This window comes from Embiotoca jacksoni, unplaced genomic scaffold (assembly GCF_022577435.1).
Source record: "Embiotoca jacksoni isolate LCO1_2020_lvr unplaced genomic scaffold, fEmbJac1.0.p SCAF_73, whole genome shotgun sequence".
Lineage (NCBI taxonomy): Eukaryota > Metazoa > Chordata > Actinopteri > Embiotocidae > Embiotoca > Embiotoca jacksoni.
The window spans coordinates 209,067-227,500 of NW_027185429.1; the positions used below are offsets into that span (position 1 = coordinate 209,067).

Here is an 18,434-nt window from a genome sequence, read left to right on the forward strand (position 1 = left end):
CAACGTGTCGAAGGTTAAATTTAGATTTTGATTGAACGTGTTCGTCATTCGGAGCTTCACCGATTCGACACCTCGCAGAACACTTTACAGTAAACCAGCAAGATTTTCCATCTTTCACCCGATTGCTTTGTTTGTATTTGTTGATAAAAACTTTTTATATATCCCTTAAAAAGTTCTAATTTCAGTTCATTTGTTTTGTTTCGTTCGAACGGCGGACGAACGGCGACACTCGGACGGAGCTGAGAAAAAAAAACCCGTGAGGAGAAAAACAGATGCGGGAGGAGGCAGTAAATCTGAAATGAATCTGCCGAGTCAGCTTTAACGAGGAGCTCATGGAGTTTCCTTTCTTACAGCCTGAAGGGCGACGACTTCTAGTTTGAGCTTCTATCTGCTTCTGCTGCAGACGGGGTTCAAACAGAAGAGTTGAAGCGGAGCACTGAGCGGCTCGTCGGTACCGTACCTCCGGACTCTTGCGGTTCTGCAGGATCTTCTTGTCGGTTTCTTTGGAAGCGAAGAAGCGAGTGCATCCTCGGTTCAGGTACTGTAAGAAAAACAGAGCAAACAAACATCACGTTTAAAAGATAAAATATCATCGTCAGGCTGAAATAACATCAAAACACTCGTCTGCATTTCTTTAAACGATCACAATCCTCGTGGGATTTCACAGTTTGTTTTTTAATTTTGATGCAGATTTTCAAGTTTTCAAGAAGAGAAAGAAGAACGTGATTTTTTTTTTAAACACTTATTATTATATTTATCTCATGACACCATGATGACTTGTGGAAAACATTTACTGACTTCTTTCATTTCAGGAGTGAAGTTGCTGCTTTTTGAATGAAGTCTGTTGGAGACGGAGGGTTTTTGGAGCCAGCCCCTAGTGGCCCTCGGTGGTATTACACGTTAAAGCACGTTACCCACGGAGCCCCGGAGACGACGTCCACGCTCACGTAAAGTCTGTGTTTGCGTCGCAGCTGAAGTGGAGAAGCGATCAATTTCTGCTGTTGAAGAACAGTGATGTCGTCTGGCAGCTTTAAAGAAGGAAAACTCTGTTTTTCTTCGGTCGGGGAACAAAAACCGAATGTTTTCTTTTCCAATCGCACTCAGAGGACAAAGTTGTTGTGTGGAAGTCGAGGGCCGAACAAAAGGAAGAAGTCCTTTGAGGTACGACGATAAAAGCCAGTTTGGTATCATTATTCCTCCGGACTCTCAGCGCCTTTGATTTCTCTCTCGTCTGTAGTTAGTATTCAGTTCAGCCGACGCCGTCTCGGCTTTTAAATCCCGCATGAGAACTCTGATCGTTTAGCTTTCATGTCTTTTATTGGTTCTTTTGTGTAATTTGTATTTTGTCTTTTTCACTGAGTTTTTCCTGCGCTGGAAAACACTTTGTGCCCTTTGCTAGAAAAGTGCCGCGCAAACAAAACTATCATGAACGTTCTTATTATTGGAAATACTGCAGAGAGACGAGTTTCTCCACAGAGTCTTTCAACAGCAGCGACGAGCTCTCCGACGGTCGGCTGGTCCTTCGAGGTCTGGACTCTGCAGAGTCCTCTGAAGGTGTCCGGTGGTATCGGGCTCCATCAGGCTGCTTCACGGGTCGTCCTCTACCGTCCCACTGTTTGTTTTACCCCCCTCCCCCCCCCCCCCAGTGACTAACTGTGGTTGTAATGGTTCTCCAGCAGCTGCTGAATGCAGAGAAACGAGGTAACGACGCCTCTGATGAACCTCCAGGTGTCGTCGGGAGAAGAGACGCCGGTCGTTTAGTTTTTCTCTCATTTGGACAGATGGACATAAGGGTCCTTTATGTCCTTTATGTCCTCTCCTACCTTCACTTTTCCATTCTTCCTTATTCAACTCACTTTTTTCTGATTTCTGTTGGTTTCCTGCCGTTTTACTCTTTCTTTGTCCCTTAAACCTCCTTTTATACTTCTAGTTTGCTTTTTAATTCATATTTGTTTACTTCTGGGGGTCCAAGCACCAACGTCACATTCAAATACTGTACATCCACGCGTTCCTTCAATACAGCTGCATCTGCTGGGATAGGCCCCGCCCACATCCACCTTAAAAATAAATCGCAAAATTGCACAGTTGTGAAATCCACTTTTTTTTTCGAAGTAGTCCGCATTGAAAAAAACAGGGTGTCAAACAATTCTTTGAAACCTCAGTTATAATTATCAAAACCATCATAGGTTTTGATAATTACATGAGGGCTGTGATCTTAAAAACTTGGTTGCCGAGTAACATTTCCATATAATTAATTACTTGTGTTTTTTTGATTTTTCTTTCCTTTGTTTCCCAACATCCTTCCTTCCCACTTTAACTTCTCTTACTTCTCCTCTTTTATCTTTCCTTGTTCGCCTCCTTACATCCTGTCATTTTTCCTTTAACTCTTCATCCTTTCTGATTTCTTTCCGTCCTTCCCGCATCGTTTCCTTCTTCAACCGATCTAAAAGCAGAAATCTCCTCGACACATTTATTTTTCTTGCATGTCTTCTCTCATTTACTTCAGTTACTCTGCACACGCACCTCTCGCTGCTCTTTCTTGTCTTATCTGCACTTTATAGATTTGGTTAAAAACGCCCTGGAGGAACCTGAACGCTGCTCGCGCCTCCCTGCAGGACACAAAACGACTCTCCTGGAGTTCATCTCGGTCCTCCACAGCCATTAGAAGCTTTATAAGAACTGAAGTGAATATTTCTTTTCCTCTCTCCCCACCGGAGGGAGGACACGTGGAGGATATATGAAGCCTTTAGAAGCTGCTGATGGGACTTCAGGAGGAGAAATAAGCTGCAGGAGGACGTCAGCAGGGAGGAAAAAAACACTCTTGAATAGAGAAGCTGCCAATAAAGAAGGGGAGGAAGGAAAGATGTTTTCTGTTCTCCTGCTTCATAAAGATTAACATGATTCAGCGCTTTTCTGAAGGAATCAGATGAGGAAAGAGAAATCTGACTTTAGAAGAGTTTATGTGACTTTACTGGATGACGTCACAGAAACTCTAATACATTTTTTTTTAAATGGAACTTAATCAAAAAAATGTTTGGCCGTTAGATCCTCTGATTTCTCGTCTTTTATTAGAGCGCTGACTGACGAAAGATCAAAGATCAATAATTTAATTTGAACAGCAGACCTCACACACACACGCACACACACACACACACACACACACACACACACGCACACACACACGCACGCACACGCACGCACACGCACACACACACACGCACACACACACACACACACACACACGCACACACACGATAAACTCAGGACAGAGAGCACAGCAGCCAGATGGAGCTCAGTGCTGCCCTCTGGTGTTCATAACAGAAACAACAAGCATCAGACGGAGACAGAAACATTCCCGTTTTGAGTTTTGTGACTTTTTCTTTCAAGTGAATTTCTGCAGGTCAGTTTCAGGAATGTTTTCCACAAGTCAGTCTTCTTCCACCACAAAACTTCAATCAACCCTTAATGCTAAAAACCGGTCGGCAGGTTTGAGTCAAATCCAATAAAAAAAAAATTAAAAAAAAGTAATCGTGATCATTATCGTTTTAGTTTTCGTTGAAGTAACAGATGTGATGCCCTCTGAGATAAACCTGCGAGCGTTCGTACCCTGAACGTGTCCGGAGAGCTGAGGTGGAACTTCTGCCGGATGTCCTCGGTGGCTCCGGCACACAGGCGGTAGAAGATGTGGTAGTTTCTCTCCTCCGAGCTCTGCCTGCAGATCCTCGACTTCTCCAGCAGGTAGTGCGACACGAAGCCTCCCACCACGGTGTTCTGACACGGGAGACACGGAAAACCTTCAATACCTTCAACTCTTTTTATTGCACGTGTCAGTCTGTGTCGTCCCCAAAGCCTGAGAGATATATATCAATATAAAAAATTACAAATGGAAACGTGAATAAAATACCAGGAAATTCTACGTTAAATTGCAGTTAATGAAGCAGGAAGTTTGGAAACATGGAAATATTCTGATTCATAGAACAGATGCAGGTCTGCAGATACTGCAGCAAAAGAGACAAATGATAGCTGCAGGAGGTTAGACCTCGTTACTGTTGGGTTTCTGCGGTGTCAGCATGTGAGGCGATGCAGGAAACACCGTTTATTTATGAATGCAAAACAAAAGTGTCCCTGAAGATCAACATAAACAGTTTACTCATGTTTTTATAACTGAAGCTATCGGGCGTCATTTTTAATTCATTGCTTCTCATCGTTCGCAGATTGTTTAAAGAGTTTAAAGCCGACGTTATAAAAGTCGGGATCACCTTCTCGTTGAAGTGGATTTCCACGAACTTCCCGAAGCGGCTGCTGTTGTTGTTCCGGACGGTCTTGGCGTTTCCGAAAGCCTCCAGCAGGGGGTTCGCTGCAGGAGGTCGAGTTACAAACTCCGATTTCAAACAGGAATGAACATGAAATATGTTTATATTCTAAACGTGATGTTACCTTCCACGATCCTCTCGTCGATGTCCTGACCGGTTCCGTACGAGGTTGTCAAGTATCTGTAAGAAAAGACGAGAGAAATTATTTTAAGACGATTACTTTGAGCTTTTTATTAAGTACAACAGGTATTTTAATTATTTTTCTGACAATTTATGAAGAAAACAAACAATAAATCATGAAATTAACAGCAGATGAACCAATAATTAAAATCAGAATTAGTTGCAGACCTCAAACATATCAAATCAAATTAAAAGAGACTGTTTTAAAGAAACCAAGGCGAGATTTAAATGATGAAAGAATAAATCTAAATCAAAGTGACTGATTATGAAATAAAGATGATTTTCTTCTGAGTGATGAAGACGCGTCGGTTGAAGGCAGTCTTCCTCACCTCAGAACAAACTTGGTGTTCTCGGTCTTGCCGGCGCCGGACTCCCCCGACACGATGATGGACTGGCTCATCTTCAGCACCTTCATGTCCCTGTAGGCCTTATCAGCTGGTGACACACACACACACACACACACACAGTTTATTTCTCCTTTAATATCATCAGTCCTGTGGTGTTCAGGGGACGGTGGGATATCTGAGCGCTCACTGACACCTAGTGGACACATGAAAAACTGCAGCAGGAGGTGCAACACACACTCTCACTCTTTATGTCCACACTTTATCTAATCTTACTTTTTTATCAGTTTTATTTTTTTTTTTTTTTTTTACATAACGCTTTATTACTTATTTTATCAGTTATAATTAATTACTATTATCAGTATTGTTATCACTAGTCTCCACGCTTTCCCATTTTCTCTGTTATTACTGGGAAGCCAATGTTTGTTTATGACTACTATTATAAAAAAAGTAGCTTAATTTTTTTATTTTATTTTTTAAGTGCTGTGAATAAGTAACTTTAAGAACATTAAAAAAAATGATGTGAATGAGTAACTTTAAAAAATAAAAAGGTATATTATTTGAAGCAACTAGTTATTTTAAGTGGTGTGACTGCTCGCTCACCGATGGCGTAGACGTGCGGCGGCAGCGTGCCCAGCGAGCGACCCCGGTACTGCTTGATGGTGTCCGGAGCGTAGAGCTTCGGGAGGTCGTAGTACGGGTTGACAGCGATCAGGATGTTGGCCACAAACGTCTGGCAGAGGAAGAGGAGGAGGAGGAGGAGGAGGAAGAGGAGCATTTTTTATTACAGCAGTTGTTCTGTTGTTGTCTGAGGACTCATTCATCAAACCTCACAAACTCTCTGAAGCAACAGCTGATCCTGATTCAGCCTTAGAAACCTGCAGTGCAGTCAGACAGCCACTAGATGTCAGCGTGCACTGCGTCCGACTCCAGCAGGGATCAGCTGATCCCTCAGGAGGAAGTGAGGTGAGTTTATGAGTTTGAGTTTATGAGTCCTGGTGTGTCCACTTGTTCTTTGAGCTCGTTTATTCTTCTTTGAATTTTAGGACATTTTGAAGTGAAGAGAAATGCTGGAAGCGTTTTTAAATCGTAGTAAAGTGAAGAGATTTGAGGTCTATTTGATGTTTACTTCTTGCTTTTCGAGTTCAAATGAACTGAGTTTATATTAAAGTTTGAATTAAAGATAAGGGAAATTCATTAATATTAGTTATTGAGTGTTCTGGAGATTTTTTGCTTTCATTCCAACAACTAATAAATTTAGTTTTATACATAAAACTGTGTAAAAGTGTAAAACAGATTTTGTTATGAGATTATAAATCGGTGGAAGCAATGTGTCTGCAAGAGTGAGTGAGTGAGTGAGTGAGTGAGTGAGTGTGTGTGAGTGAGTGTGTGAGTGTGTGTGTGTGTGTGTGTGTGTGTGTGTGTGAGTGTGTGTGTGTGTGAGTGTGTGAGCTCCACCCGAAGGTGCTGCAGGCAGGTTCAAACAAACACACATTTCCTGCTGATCCTGCAGCAGATGTTTTGCTTCGTCAGCAGATAATGCCGCGTTGCATCATGTCAGAAGTTCAAGTTCAGCAACAACAGAAAAACAGAATTCATGCGAGAGCAGAAATTGTGTGAATAAAAGAACGAGCTTACGTAGATTTTGTCTTTGCTGTATCTGATGCGGACGTTGTTGAGCAGCGTGGCTTCGTTCAGGTACATCAGAGAGCCTGAAGGACACAAACGGGACGACGAGTTACAACAAAGGCACGAAGACGAAGCTTCTCGGCGACGAGCTGCTGAAACTCACAGTTGTCCTCCACGTGTTTGTTGACGTCGTCCTCGGCGGGGAACACCTGGTTGATGGGAGCCAGGAACGTCTGCGGGACGACAAGTCGTGTTTTCAGGAAATAAACCTTTAAAATCTAGAAGAAGTGGATTATAATCTATAATCTAACACAAAACAAAAGTTCTGTGCCACTAAAGTGGAACATTTATTTCAGTTTGTTGATTTTCTTGCTCTCGAGGATGATTTCAGGCCTCGGGTGGGGTTTTATTTTTTAAGCGTCTCCTCCAGCTGCTGCAGAGACGATGAATAATTTGGAGGTAACCGGATCGGACGGAGACGGAGACGGAGACCCGACAGCCGCTCTGCATTATTCACCGTCCGTCTCCGACAGAACCGACATGTCAAACACACGCTGAGGTTCCTCTTCACTACGTTCTACCCCGGAGAAGGAAACAAACACAACTTTCCACCCTGTAGTAAAAAGAGTTCAGTCACCGGACTAACATAAACTGTTGCTACTGGCAACCGAGCCAGCTCGCTTCGTCCATGCGCATCAACAGATCTGACCCGCCACAATAAAAGTTTATTAACAAAACAAACATCTCTGTCTCAATCTTTTCTGCGAGCCGTGTCCTCTGTGGTCGTCGTCACTCTGAGAACTGGAGTTACAACATAAAGGTGCCTCTTTAAATATCTGATGCCCTCTGAAGTAATCTTCTTCATCACAGATCAAACGGTGGACACAAAGAGCGATAGAATGACCGTATCATGTTTTCTGTCTCCTGACGTCCATCCCGGGACGTCTGCCAGCGAGTGAGCACATCGTGCCACCCCGGCACCAACCGGCTGCAGCGGGACGACCGGACAGACGGGACATTGTTCGGTTCCCGGAAACTCGCTCTGACAACAGATCTGAAGAGTCTCTGTTTGTAACGCAGCGGGCGGACTGTAGAAATACCCAGAAAGCATTTCTGCCCTGAACTCCCGGGAAACGCTTCCCAGGCTCGGCACCACCTCCACCTGTGAAATGACTGACGGGTCCTGGGAGACAAAACTCAGGGAAACAGATTCTCATCGAGGCTCATTTTCTACGACCTCGAGGAACAAAATCAGGTGTTACAGTCTGAGCGTTGCCGTGACGACCCCACCTGAGGACAACGTCGCTGCCTTCGTGCCTGCAGTGACTTTTATCTGACTTTGAGGCTCTCGCAGAAACAAAAAATGTAGTCATCAACTAAAAGAAACGTTGGTGTAAAATTCAACATCTTTGATTAAAACAAAAAACCTCTGAAGGATTCTGGATTATATGTTCTTTTATTTCTTTGGCGTTCGACACATGAAACTCTCGTTAAAGTGAACCAGAAGAAAATCTGATAACAGCGCTGGAAATGCAGCTCTGAGAAAATATCCGAGCACCTATCGGACTCCGGAAAATCCCCTGCAGCCGTTTCCAGTGTGATATTTGAGACGTGGGATTTACACAGTTGTCCTTTAATGCCGGGAGGCCCAGTCAGATTCATATGCAGCCGTTTGTGGTGCAAACGTGCAAAGATCAGAGTATTAAACAGGTGGAGGAAATACTCCCGGATACAGTCAGCGATCACGGAGAGCTCGTAACGACGCTGTAAACCTGCTGCCGCGATACGTTCCCGTAAAACATCAGCTGACCCGTCAGTCCCACGACAAACTCTCTGAAATTACATTCAGCAAAATATTAAGAAAACAAAGAAGCAGCAGCCGTGCACGAAGACCTTTACAGCCACTAGCGCTGCTGAACACAACAAAAAATGGACTTTTCCACTTTAAATATTCCGTCTGAGTTTGACAGCCGTCACCGAACAAACACACCGTCGACCCCGACACTCGAGTTCCCGTTAAACCGACGGTCCCGGGTTTTACGGGCCGACGGCAAACAGAATTAGCGAGGACGCTCAGGCACTGAGGCCCCTTTTACCAGGGGACAGATCACCGAGACGGGCGCACAAAGCTCCGGCGTTACCGCGGCAACGTGCTCCGAGGGGCATTAAAAGCTTTGCTGAGGGGCGATGTGGCGCCTGATCCAGCGGAAAAGTGAATTAGCGGCGAACACGGGGCGGAGAGAGAAAATCAAAGGAGGCATGTTTGTCTCGCCGTGAAGAGCCACTCGACTTCAGATTAACGCTGCACTCCGTCGCATTAGAGCTGCAGGCTGCGCGGCGCCGCGGCCGCAGGTGGAGCGCCGACTCGGCGACGGCGTCCTCCTCAACACCAGATGAAGTGTCACTTTAAATCATTAACACGCTGCAGGTAAAAGAGCGAAGCAGAGCGGGTCTCTTAAACGGGGCTTTTATCACCTCTTAGTGCTGCGTGGTAACGATCCTTCTCATAAATGTCTTGTCACCAACATTACCCACAATGCAACACAGCCAAGTGTCGTCCCTTGGTCAACATCAGCACGTTAACGTGACCTCTGCTACGTGAACATTTGTGATGGACCTGAAACTGGAGCTGAGAAACATCAGATTTTGGGGAACTGAAAATCTTCAATGCGCCCGCTTACAGCCGAGTGTTCCTGAGCCCACGCAGTGATTTCCAGTACCGAATTAAATAATCAGCTGCTTCCCACATTAACGTATCACACAGACCTTTCGGAAAATTTAAACTCTCACTGGACATTCAAACACTGCAACAAGACAAATACAGCGTAAACTGTTCTGAAGTTCCTGTTAGGAGGTGAACGACTACATTTCCCATCATGCTTTGCAACAGAAACGCTGACAGAAAACAGATCCTTTGTCTCACCTTTCCCTTCTGTTTGAGAGGTTCGATGGTGAGGCTGTCCGCTCCGATGTCCACGATGGTTCCCAGCTGGAACCCGTCCGCTGGGTGGGGCGCCCACACCGGCTTCCCATCCTCCATCGCAGCGGCGCTCTGAAGGTTCTGCAGAACACAACACGACAGTCCGTCGGTTTATGAGCCCAACTCAATGAAAATACATGCAAAGATGTCTGCAATTACTGATTTTCCTCTGCAAACAGGAGGATCCATCAAACAACAACGACAAACACAGGCAACAGGACAATACTCAGAGTCCTGTCTGTGAGGATACAACGCAATAAAGCTTTGAAATTCAAATGTGTTACAGGAAGTCAAGATGATTAATAGCCTTTCAAATATTTGCGATTCATTTTACGACACCATCATCATATTTCATATTAGTCACTGCTGAAACACTTTAACCCGGTGAAGTCATAGTTTTGTGTTGTATTTTGCGTTGTAAACAGTCCACCTCTGGTTTTCCCTGTTTCCTCACACGCTGGTCGTTTGTGGTCCGTTCGGCCTCCGGTGGCTCGTGTTCATGGAAACATCCGAGGTGGGGAGTAATGAACGGCTGCCGGACGAGCGGTCTGCACATCAATACTGCACTTTGCTCGGCAGTCGTTTTATAGCCGAGTGAGTCACTCGCTTTGAACCGCCGTGTTTTACGGTAAATACACGTTTGATCCGATCAGGAAGCGTTTTAGAGTTTCAGGTTCAGACTGTACGCCACCACTAACCACTCAAGTTGTAGTTTATGTGTATATCTGTCCAAACCAACATAGATATTGAACTCACAGTGACTTTGACATTTGACCTCCAAACTCTAAACACTTCATTGCTGAGCCAAACTGAACATTTGTGACAAATTTGAAGAAATTCCCTCAAGGGGTTCCTGATTGATTGCATTCATAAAGCATGGGTTAATGTGACGTTGCCCTTTGACCTTTGTCCCTTAAACACCAAAATCCTATCAGGTCATCGTTGGTACCAAGTGAATGTTTTTGCCAAATGTGAACTAATTCCCTCGAGGCGTTCTCGATATATTGCGTTCACAAGACAGATGAGGGGAACGTGAGGTCACAGTGACTTTGAACTTTGACCTCTGCCCTCCAAAATCTAACCAGTTCGTCTTTGGCATCAAGTGAATGGTTTTGCCAAGTTTGACCAAATTCCTTGAAGGTGTTCTCGAGATATCGCTGCACGCATATCGGACTGCATGGAGGCACATTGGGGCTAAAACTCCATCATCAGACTTTAACATGAATATATTATAACATTAATATGACCTACAACACATCCTGCATGTCCACATTTTAAATGACCGGTACGTGACCTGTTTCCCTGCTCAGCAGCAGAGGAGGTGATGATCAGGCTGCTCGGCCTCGGCGTCCCTCCAGTAACCCGACCGACTGCTGCTTCTGCTCAATAACACTGCGGTCGCTTCGCCGGCGACCACGAAGCCTCCGAACAACACGAAGAGACGCAGCTCAACAACACACTGAGGAGACGCAGCGACACTTCAATACAACATGTCAACAACTTTTTAAGTCTCTGAAGTAAAAACTTTTCATACAGAAGAGCCGCAATTCATTTGAAGTCGTTTGAAAAAAAGCTAATAAAGTCAAATCAAAGAGGTTTAAAGGCTCTTAAAACATTTAAATAACAGATTTAGTGGTTTATATGAATTCAAAACAGACTGAACCTGCAGGAGCTCTTGAATGGGAGTCTATGGAGCATTTTTTGGCTTTTTGGAGCCGACCTCTAGTGGCACTCGCTGGTATTGCAGCTGAAGACACTTCCGCATCTGAACCATTTTTCCAACCTGGAAACCAGACTTTTATATCCAGTCTAGTTCTTTTACTGAAGTAAAAGCACGAAACATTTCTTCCACCACTGATGAGTCCTTCATCAGTTGCAGTTCTGCTGCAGAAACTTTCAGCAGGTGACTTTGAAAACAGACTTTTCGAGTGAAACTGGAGTGAAAGTCGAACCTGCAGGTGAAGTCCATCTAAAACTCTGCTCTGACTTTAAGCATCAACCCAAAGTCAAAGTTAAATCCTGAAGGAGCATCGTGACCTCGCCGACGGGAAGGATTCGGGCTCACTGAGCTCGGCTGAGACTGCGATCCGACCTGAAGCACGCCGGGCTTCCTGCCAAACACAACTTAAACAACAGCGCAGAGTTTTCTGTGGGAACTTAATCAGCCTGAACAGAGCAGCAGTATCTGAGCGCTGAGATCAGAATCAATCAGGGACATGAAACCATCATCGTCGGAGCACACCGGCCTCTTCATCAGAGCTGCAGGTGTTCGAGGAAGAGCGTGAACGAGGTCACGTGGTGTGGACGGTGGCTGAAAGGTCAACGGTTCAACCAGAGCAACAACAAACAGTGTTCGTCACGAGTGTGTTGATGCAGCCTGAAGCTACAGACGTCCTGCTGTAACCACGGTAACAACAGGTGAATGTTGTTGGGAAGGATTACTACTCAATCTCTACCGGGTTTTTTTCTTTTTTTTTATTATTAATATCAATTTCCCTGTAAAGAAATAAAACAGAATAAAAAGCATGAAATCCTCCCAGTTTGGTTTAAAGGGTAATTCAAAGCCGAGTTAATTATCACCACAGCTGTTAATGAATTTCCTGTTGACCGACTATTTAAGTGTTTTTAGTTGGAGATTAAAAGAACCACAAAAGTTTTATTAGTAAAATATTATTGAAATGCAGAATGGTTGAGGCTAAAAATATTTACTATATAAAAATGTAAAGAGAACAGATTATTGTCATTATTTACTAATCTGCCGATTATGTTTTTTTGTTATCGATTAGTTGTTTGGTCAATAAAATGTTTTTTGTCCAACCAGCAGCAAAGTCAAGAAAAGTTTGAAATCTTAAAGCTGGAAGCTGCAGATGTTTTAATTAAAGTGCTGCAGGTGGACGTGTTGTTTCTTCACCACATAAAGAAGTCAAATCTACATCGAAGTAAAACAAGCTGATGATTATTGATTATTTCCAGACTAAATATAACATCTGCCCGACACTGCAGCTAAATTTAGACTCGATAATTTGTGGTTGACTGCAGTCAAACTGAACCCTCCCGTCTGAAGCTGCTAATTCACCAAACCGCAGCAGCAGTCAGCTGATGGCCGAGCTGAAGCATCGACTGCATTCACCGGTTTTTAAAACTAAAAGGGCTGCGATCTATTTCCAGCCGCTGCCCTAAATATTAAAATCCAACTTTAGCTGCACGTGTCTGCAGCTGTCAGCGTTAACGTCCTCAGTCAGGTGACAAATTAAAGATGCAATCGGAGCTGAGGAGCAAAAACCCGCCGCTGATTCCCAGAGAGGTCCATTATGTTAATGGAAGAGACTCGGCAGAGAGGACGGCTTCAGCAAACAGAGGGACGGTTAATGAAGTCTGAGCTCTTCTAAAGTGCATTTAAAGCTTTTCACTTGGTCACTTCATCACACGGCTTCAAGTCACTGACACACTTAAAACAACACGCATGAACACATGATGACGGATATTTACTGAATATTCTCTTCCTGATTTACAGATCTACAAACAGTAGATGAGAAGCTCGCGTTTTCCCGACGTGCAGCGTATTTTTTAAATTGTTTGTAACGCTAGCGCTCTTAATGTTTAGAAAACTTCGTTCTGGTCGCAGGGAGTTAAAAAACGCTGCACTCGTCCCTTTTTACCGAGCCGTCCAATCAGAATGAAGAAGGGGCGGGACAAATGCCACAGAGACCCGACGTCAGGCGACATCACCGGACTCCCACAACATCAACACGAAAAACAAAGCTTGCTCCCCAGTTATGGCATCGTGTTCACAAGAACGGGGAGAACGAGAAGTAGCAGTGACCTTTGACCCCCGGCTTCTAATCGGTTCATCCGTGAGGCCGAGTGAACGTTTTCCCTCACGGCGTTCTTGAGAAATATAAAATGTCATCACGTCAGCGTTTATCAGAATCAGTGAATGAATTCTTGAGTTATTTAAAACTGCCGTTTCCAACTCTGATCTTTGGAACATGAACCCAAACAACATGTTGGTGGTTCACTGCTGCTCAGAAAAGACTTTTCCTTCCTGTAGAATAAAGGACCCGGACACGCCTGTCCATCACAGCCCTCTGACTACGACTACAGACAGGTTTAGTATTTGAATACGAGCTCAAAGTCTCTCCATGTTCAAACAGCCTCATGGTGAAATAGCTGTTTGCTCTGCTGAGCTGGAATGAAAGCAGGAAGTAAACCGGACTGTTAAAGGACACAGTGATGCTGTATGTTAATACTCTGATGAAAGGCTCAATACAAGTTTCTTTTTGCAGGTTTATGTGAAGTAAAAACACCTGCTGATGGGAATTTTCCCACGACGTGAACAACTCTTCTGGACTTTCCAAACGTAATCGGACTGAATGGATGAAAACTGATGTTGCTTTTTGTTTAATTTGTTTCCCAGCCTTCAGAGCAGCGACAGAGTTTTGGACCGCGAGTCAAACACGTCGAGTCAAAAGTCTGCACAAAACAAGCAACTGTTTTCTTAGGTTTTAATGTGTGACATCAGCGTAGCGCCCCTTTAAATGCTCATTATTTCCAGCTGTTTGAGACGTTATGATTCCCTGGAGCTGCTGGAAATATCTGCACATGATGTCATGTTGTAAAACCTGCTGCTCACGAACGAACAGATCCAGAAAGCAGCTCCAGCAGTCGGACTCGTAACGAACACCAGGCTGAGTCGGTACGTCGCGGCAGCAGCTGCTGCTACTTTGTGCGTTCAGAGGACGGCAGCAGAGGAAGAGCTGTCGGAGGCGGGCGGCGGCCCGGTGGGCCGGCGGCCCGGCGGCCCACCGGGCCCTCGACCCACTCCGCGGCTCACAAACAGCTGATTGTTGGACGAGTGTCGCGGCTCACTGAGAGCTCACTGTCACGACGGTTCGGTCGACTCACGTGGTGAACAGAGAGGAAAAAAAATAAATAAAACCGAGTAGCAGAGACGGAAACACGACTGGACGGGTTCAACTTTCTCCTCTGATCTGTGGAGGTGTGAAAAATGTAAACAAATAAAAAGCTGCGGTGGTTTCCAACCTTCTGTTTCAGATGTAAACCCAAAAACCTTTGTTTCCAAAAAACAAGTTACATGTGAATTAAAAGAATGAACCCCCAGACCATCACAGATGCAGAGTTTTGAACTGTACGCTGATAATAAGCTGGATGGTCCCACTCCTCTTCAGCCCGGAGGATGCAGCGTCCGTGATTTCTAAAAAGAATTTCAAATTTGGATTTGTCAGACCACAGGACAGTTTTCCATTTAATCTCGGGCCCAGAGAAGGTGATGAACTGTGTTCACAGACGATGGTTTCCACAAGTGTTCCTGAGCCCATGCAGTGATTTCCACTCCAGAATAGTGTGTTTTTAATGCAGTGCAGCCTGAGGGCCCGAAGATCACCACCATCCAATATTGGTTTTTAGCTTCGTCCCTTGTGTTCAGAGATTTCTCCAGACTCTGATTACGATAATGATTTTGTTTGGTTCACGATGTTCATGCACTCTTAGTCTCAAGTGTTCAGGTGTTGCAGCTGACTCGTTATATAAATATATAAATATATATAAATTATTTGTGCTACTTCACAATCTTCTCACGCAACCACCCGAACACGCAGAGTTGCCCTCCGAGGTACGAACAACCTGGCTGGGAAACAAAAGTCATTTTTTATTCCCTCGTTCCAGATTTACTGGTGTGTGTTTTTTTTTTTAATTCACGGCAGACTGTTTATCTTTTTATTAAATAATCTGAAGCACATTTTTGTATTTTGTCTGAAGTCTGGAGGTCAGCAGTAACAAATTCTTCAGGTATTTTTTTAAGTAAACGGGACACCGAGAAACATTTTTGTCAAATCGGCTCATTATTTTACAGACAAACTATCATTATTATAATAAGTATTAATTATTTTTATGAAATAGTTAATAAAATTGTCTGCTCTTTTATTTGAATATTGTTAATGTAGGAGCAATATACATTATTTTTTGTTATAGTTGTAGTTGTTATAACAAAACATATACTATGGAAATTATAATTAATGCGTCAATTATTAATTATATTTTACGGGTTGTTTTTTTTAAATTATTATTATTGTTATTCGTAGTAATAGAATTACAATTATTATTTGAATAAAGTAAAATATATCTCGTTTATCATCAATAATATATTATTACAAAAGGTGCCATCTAATTTAAGATGATTATTAATTTAAGAAATAAGCACCGGGTGGAGTTTGTTTGTTGACTTATTTAGTGTGTTTAACACCGAACTCCCTTTTGAGTCTAATTCAATTTAGATAAATAAAGTTGAATTATCAGATAAAATCTGACTAATCTCTGATATTGATTTATGAGTGAAACATATTAAAGAAACGTCGGTTGAGCAGAAAATTCATCAGCACACGATTCGCTCCGACGTGAAGCGACGACCTCGTTAGATATCCGACTTCTTCAGCTCGCTGGGAGACGACGAACATCCGTTAACATTCATCGTTTTATCGTTCATCATTTTATCGTTTTATCGTTTATCGTCCAACCGAGCAGAAAATGAAGCTCGTTTCTACCTGATGAACTTTCAGCTGATCTTTACACAATAAATCACAATCAGTCTTCGTTCTGTCAACAGGCCTCACGTTCCCTCCTCCTCCTCCTCCTCCTCCTCCCCCCCCCCTCCTCCTCCTCCTCAGGCGTCGGTGAACGAGCAGGAACACAAAAGATGAAATGAACCACTGAAACCCGTTTCAGGGTGTGGACACATCATAGACCTTTCACAGTTTAACTCTTCCTGCTCCAAAGCTCGTCCTTCTGAACACTCACTTATTTTAAAGTTTGAAATATTTGCACCAGAAGTCGAAGCGTGTGATATCATGACGTGACAAGTCGAGACTTCTGAGAAAGAAACGAGTCCTTCACATTCGGTCTTTGTTGTTTCTGTTCCACCGTTTGAATCGAACAGAAACCGAAAACCTCGAACAAATAAACCGATCAAAGCGACAGACGTCGTTCTGGACGTTTTCTTTGAAGTTGTGAAGGATCGCAGCGTCCAGCCGTCCCCGGCCTCAACCAGGACGTCCTTTCACTGACGCACAAATAAACCGCACACATTCATCTACACAAACTCTAAAACCACGTCTGAAGCGGTCCTCACAAAGATAGCAGAACCACACACACATCCACAAGAACACATGGACTGAATGCATTTTTTTTTTCCTGATTCCCGAGTCAAATAATTGACTTAAAACGTTTTGGTTTTGTTTGTCCGGTTTTTTTATTTAAAAATAAAAATGTCAAGTGCTTTGAATTACTGCGTAGTTAAGTTTTTTTATCCGACTGGACGGAGACTCGCACCTCTAATAAAGTATTGTAGTTAAATACTAACTTAGGACAGTAAACTTTATTGTTTAACAGTAAAATCTTCTTTGACTCTTGTATCAACGACGGTTTATAAAGCTGTTAAAAAGTGTTGCGTAATCCTTCACGTTGGCCTCGAAGCCTCAACATGAGGTCACTCGGTCAGACCTCCTTCCTGATGATCGTGGCGGATTCTCCAAAGAGCTAACGTTGTTCAAAACTCCTCGTAATCCAGTTTAAAGATTGACGAGTCATCCTCCTCCAAGTCGAAGTCTAACACCAATAAAAATGTGTCACGCGGTTGAAAAAAGTTGAACATTACACAAACGCAGTTCTTACTGCTGGCGCAGGAGGGTCAACACGTGGTTCTGTACTTCCTGTGATCCGAAGACTTCCTGTCAGAAGTCTCTTTCACGTTGACGCCTCGCCGAAAACAGAAACTGCAGCTTCGACTTCCACCTGCGACGTTTTGGAAGCGTTTTGTTGTCCGTCATTAAAGTCGTCCAACCAACACGACGCTTCCAGCTCGGTCCTTCGAATACGACCCGTCGTAGCGTTTCCTCAACGAGCACCACCGCTGAGGTTGGAGCACAAATCCCTCTCGTTCTGTTAAAGCTGGACGCCAGAGACACAGTTCCACCGATTTGGACAAAAAAAACACAATCGAGCCTGAAGAGTTTTTTCTTGTTTTTACAGTTTGTTTGAGAAGGAAGAGATAAAACCTGCCGTCCCACCGCGACCATCCGGAGAGCCTCAACGGAGACCGACAACACCGCGTCATCGTGGAAGTCACCAAACCAGCAGCTTCCTCCGACTTCCACATCACGTCGACAAAACGGTGAAATATTCAGTGATTCTTCGGTTTTCTCACGATCTGTTTTTAATCTACGAAGTCACGTCCTCGCTGCAGCTCCTTCAACACCCGGACGGACGCCCCGAAAAATACCAGAGAGGACGGAGACAAACCAGGATCAAAAGAGACAAGAGCTGCATCGGCTCGTCTAGCCAGAGGCATTCTGGGAAATAAACACACACACACACACGCGCACACACACACACACACACACACACACACACACACACACACACACACACACACACACACACACACACAGTGTTTGCATGAAGAAACATCCACCTGAAAACGTGTTCCTGAGTGCGGTGAGGAAGACGTACAGTTACGTAACAGACGTCATAGCAACGGAGCGTGGAGGTCCGGCGGAGAGCTAAATATAACAACCGGGACACGAACGGGAACAACCGGAAGGAAATATATTAAAAAAAACACTTTAAAATAGCAAAAATAAAAGTGCAAACAGACGGAAACAAGAGGTCCGAGGAGACGGACAGTTGACGTGCCAATAAATCCAACACCTGAAACCATCGGTGGATTCATCGATTAGTTGGTCGGAGTCAAATTAATCTGGCCTTTAAAAAATGAATATTTCATATAGTCTTTAATCGAGCTATTGAATACCTGTTAATTTATCTTCTTGTTTTGTTTCTGTTTTGTAATCTCCTGACTTTAAATAAAGTTTAAATAAATAACTGAAATGAAGAACTTTGGGTTTTTGTGTTCTCCACCAATCAGGACGCTTTCAGGTGCCGTGAGCTGAAAACACGTACGTGGTCCTGAATCTG

General features: G+C 43.8%; 1 protein-coding gene and 1 long non-coding RNA gene across 6 annotated transcripts in view; one reads left to right on the plus strand and one right to left on the minus strand.

Moving 5' to 3' along the window:
• LOC138215388 (unconventional myosin-VI-like) overlaps positions 1-18,434 on the minus strand; it is an 88,819-nt gene that overhangs the window by 63,361 nt on the left and 7,024 nt on the right. For all 5 annotated transcript variants that reach the window (XM_069177514.1, XM_069177513.1, XM_069177512.1 and 2 more), the window contains exons 2-10: positions 9,390-9,527; positions 6,630-6,699; positions 6,476-6,549; positions 5,441-5,570; positions 4,823-4,928; positions 4,438-4,493; positions 4,260-4,357; positions 3,607-3,771; positions 461-541 (exon numbers count right to left, since the gene is read on the minus strand). In XM_069177514.1, the coding sequence (XP_069033615.1) occupies positions 461-541; positions 3,607-3,771; positions 4,260-4,357; positions 4,438-4,493; positions 4,823-4,928; positions 5,441-5,570; positions 6,476-6,549; positions 6,630-6,699; positions 9,390-9,506 (897 nt within the window). In that variant the 5' untranslated portion in view covers positions 9,507-9,527. The remainder of the gene's footprint in view (positions 1-460; positions 542-3,606; positions 3,772-4,259; positions 4,358-4,437; positions 4,494-4,822; positions 4,929-5,440; positions 5,571-6,475; positions 6,550-6,629; positions 6,700-9,389; positions 9,528-18,434) is intronic.
• LOC138215390 (uncharacterized) lies at positions 403-3,568 on the plus strand. The gene is made up of 3 exons (XR_011179721.1): positions 403-538; positions 691-722; positions 813-3,568. It is a non-coding gene; the product is annotated as an uncharacterized lncRNA (long non-coding RNA).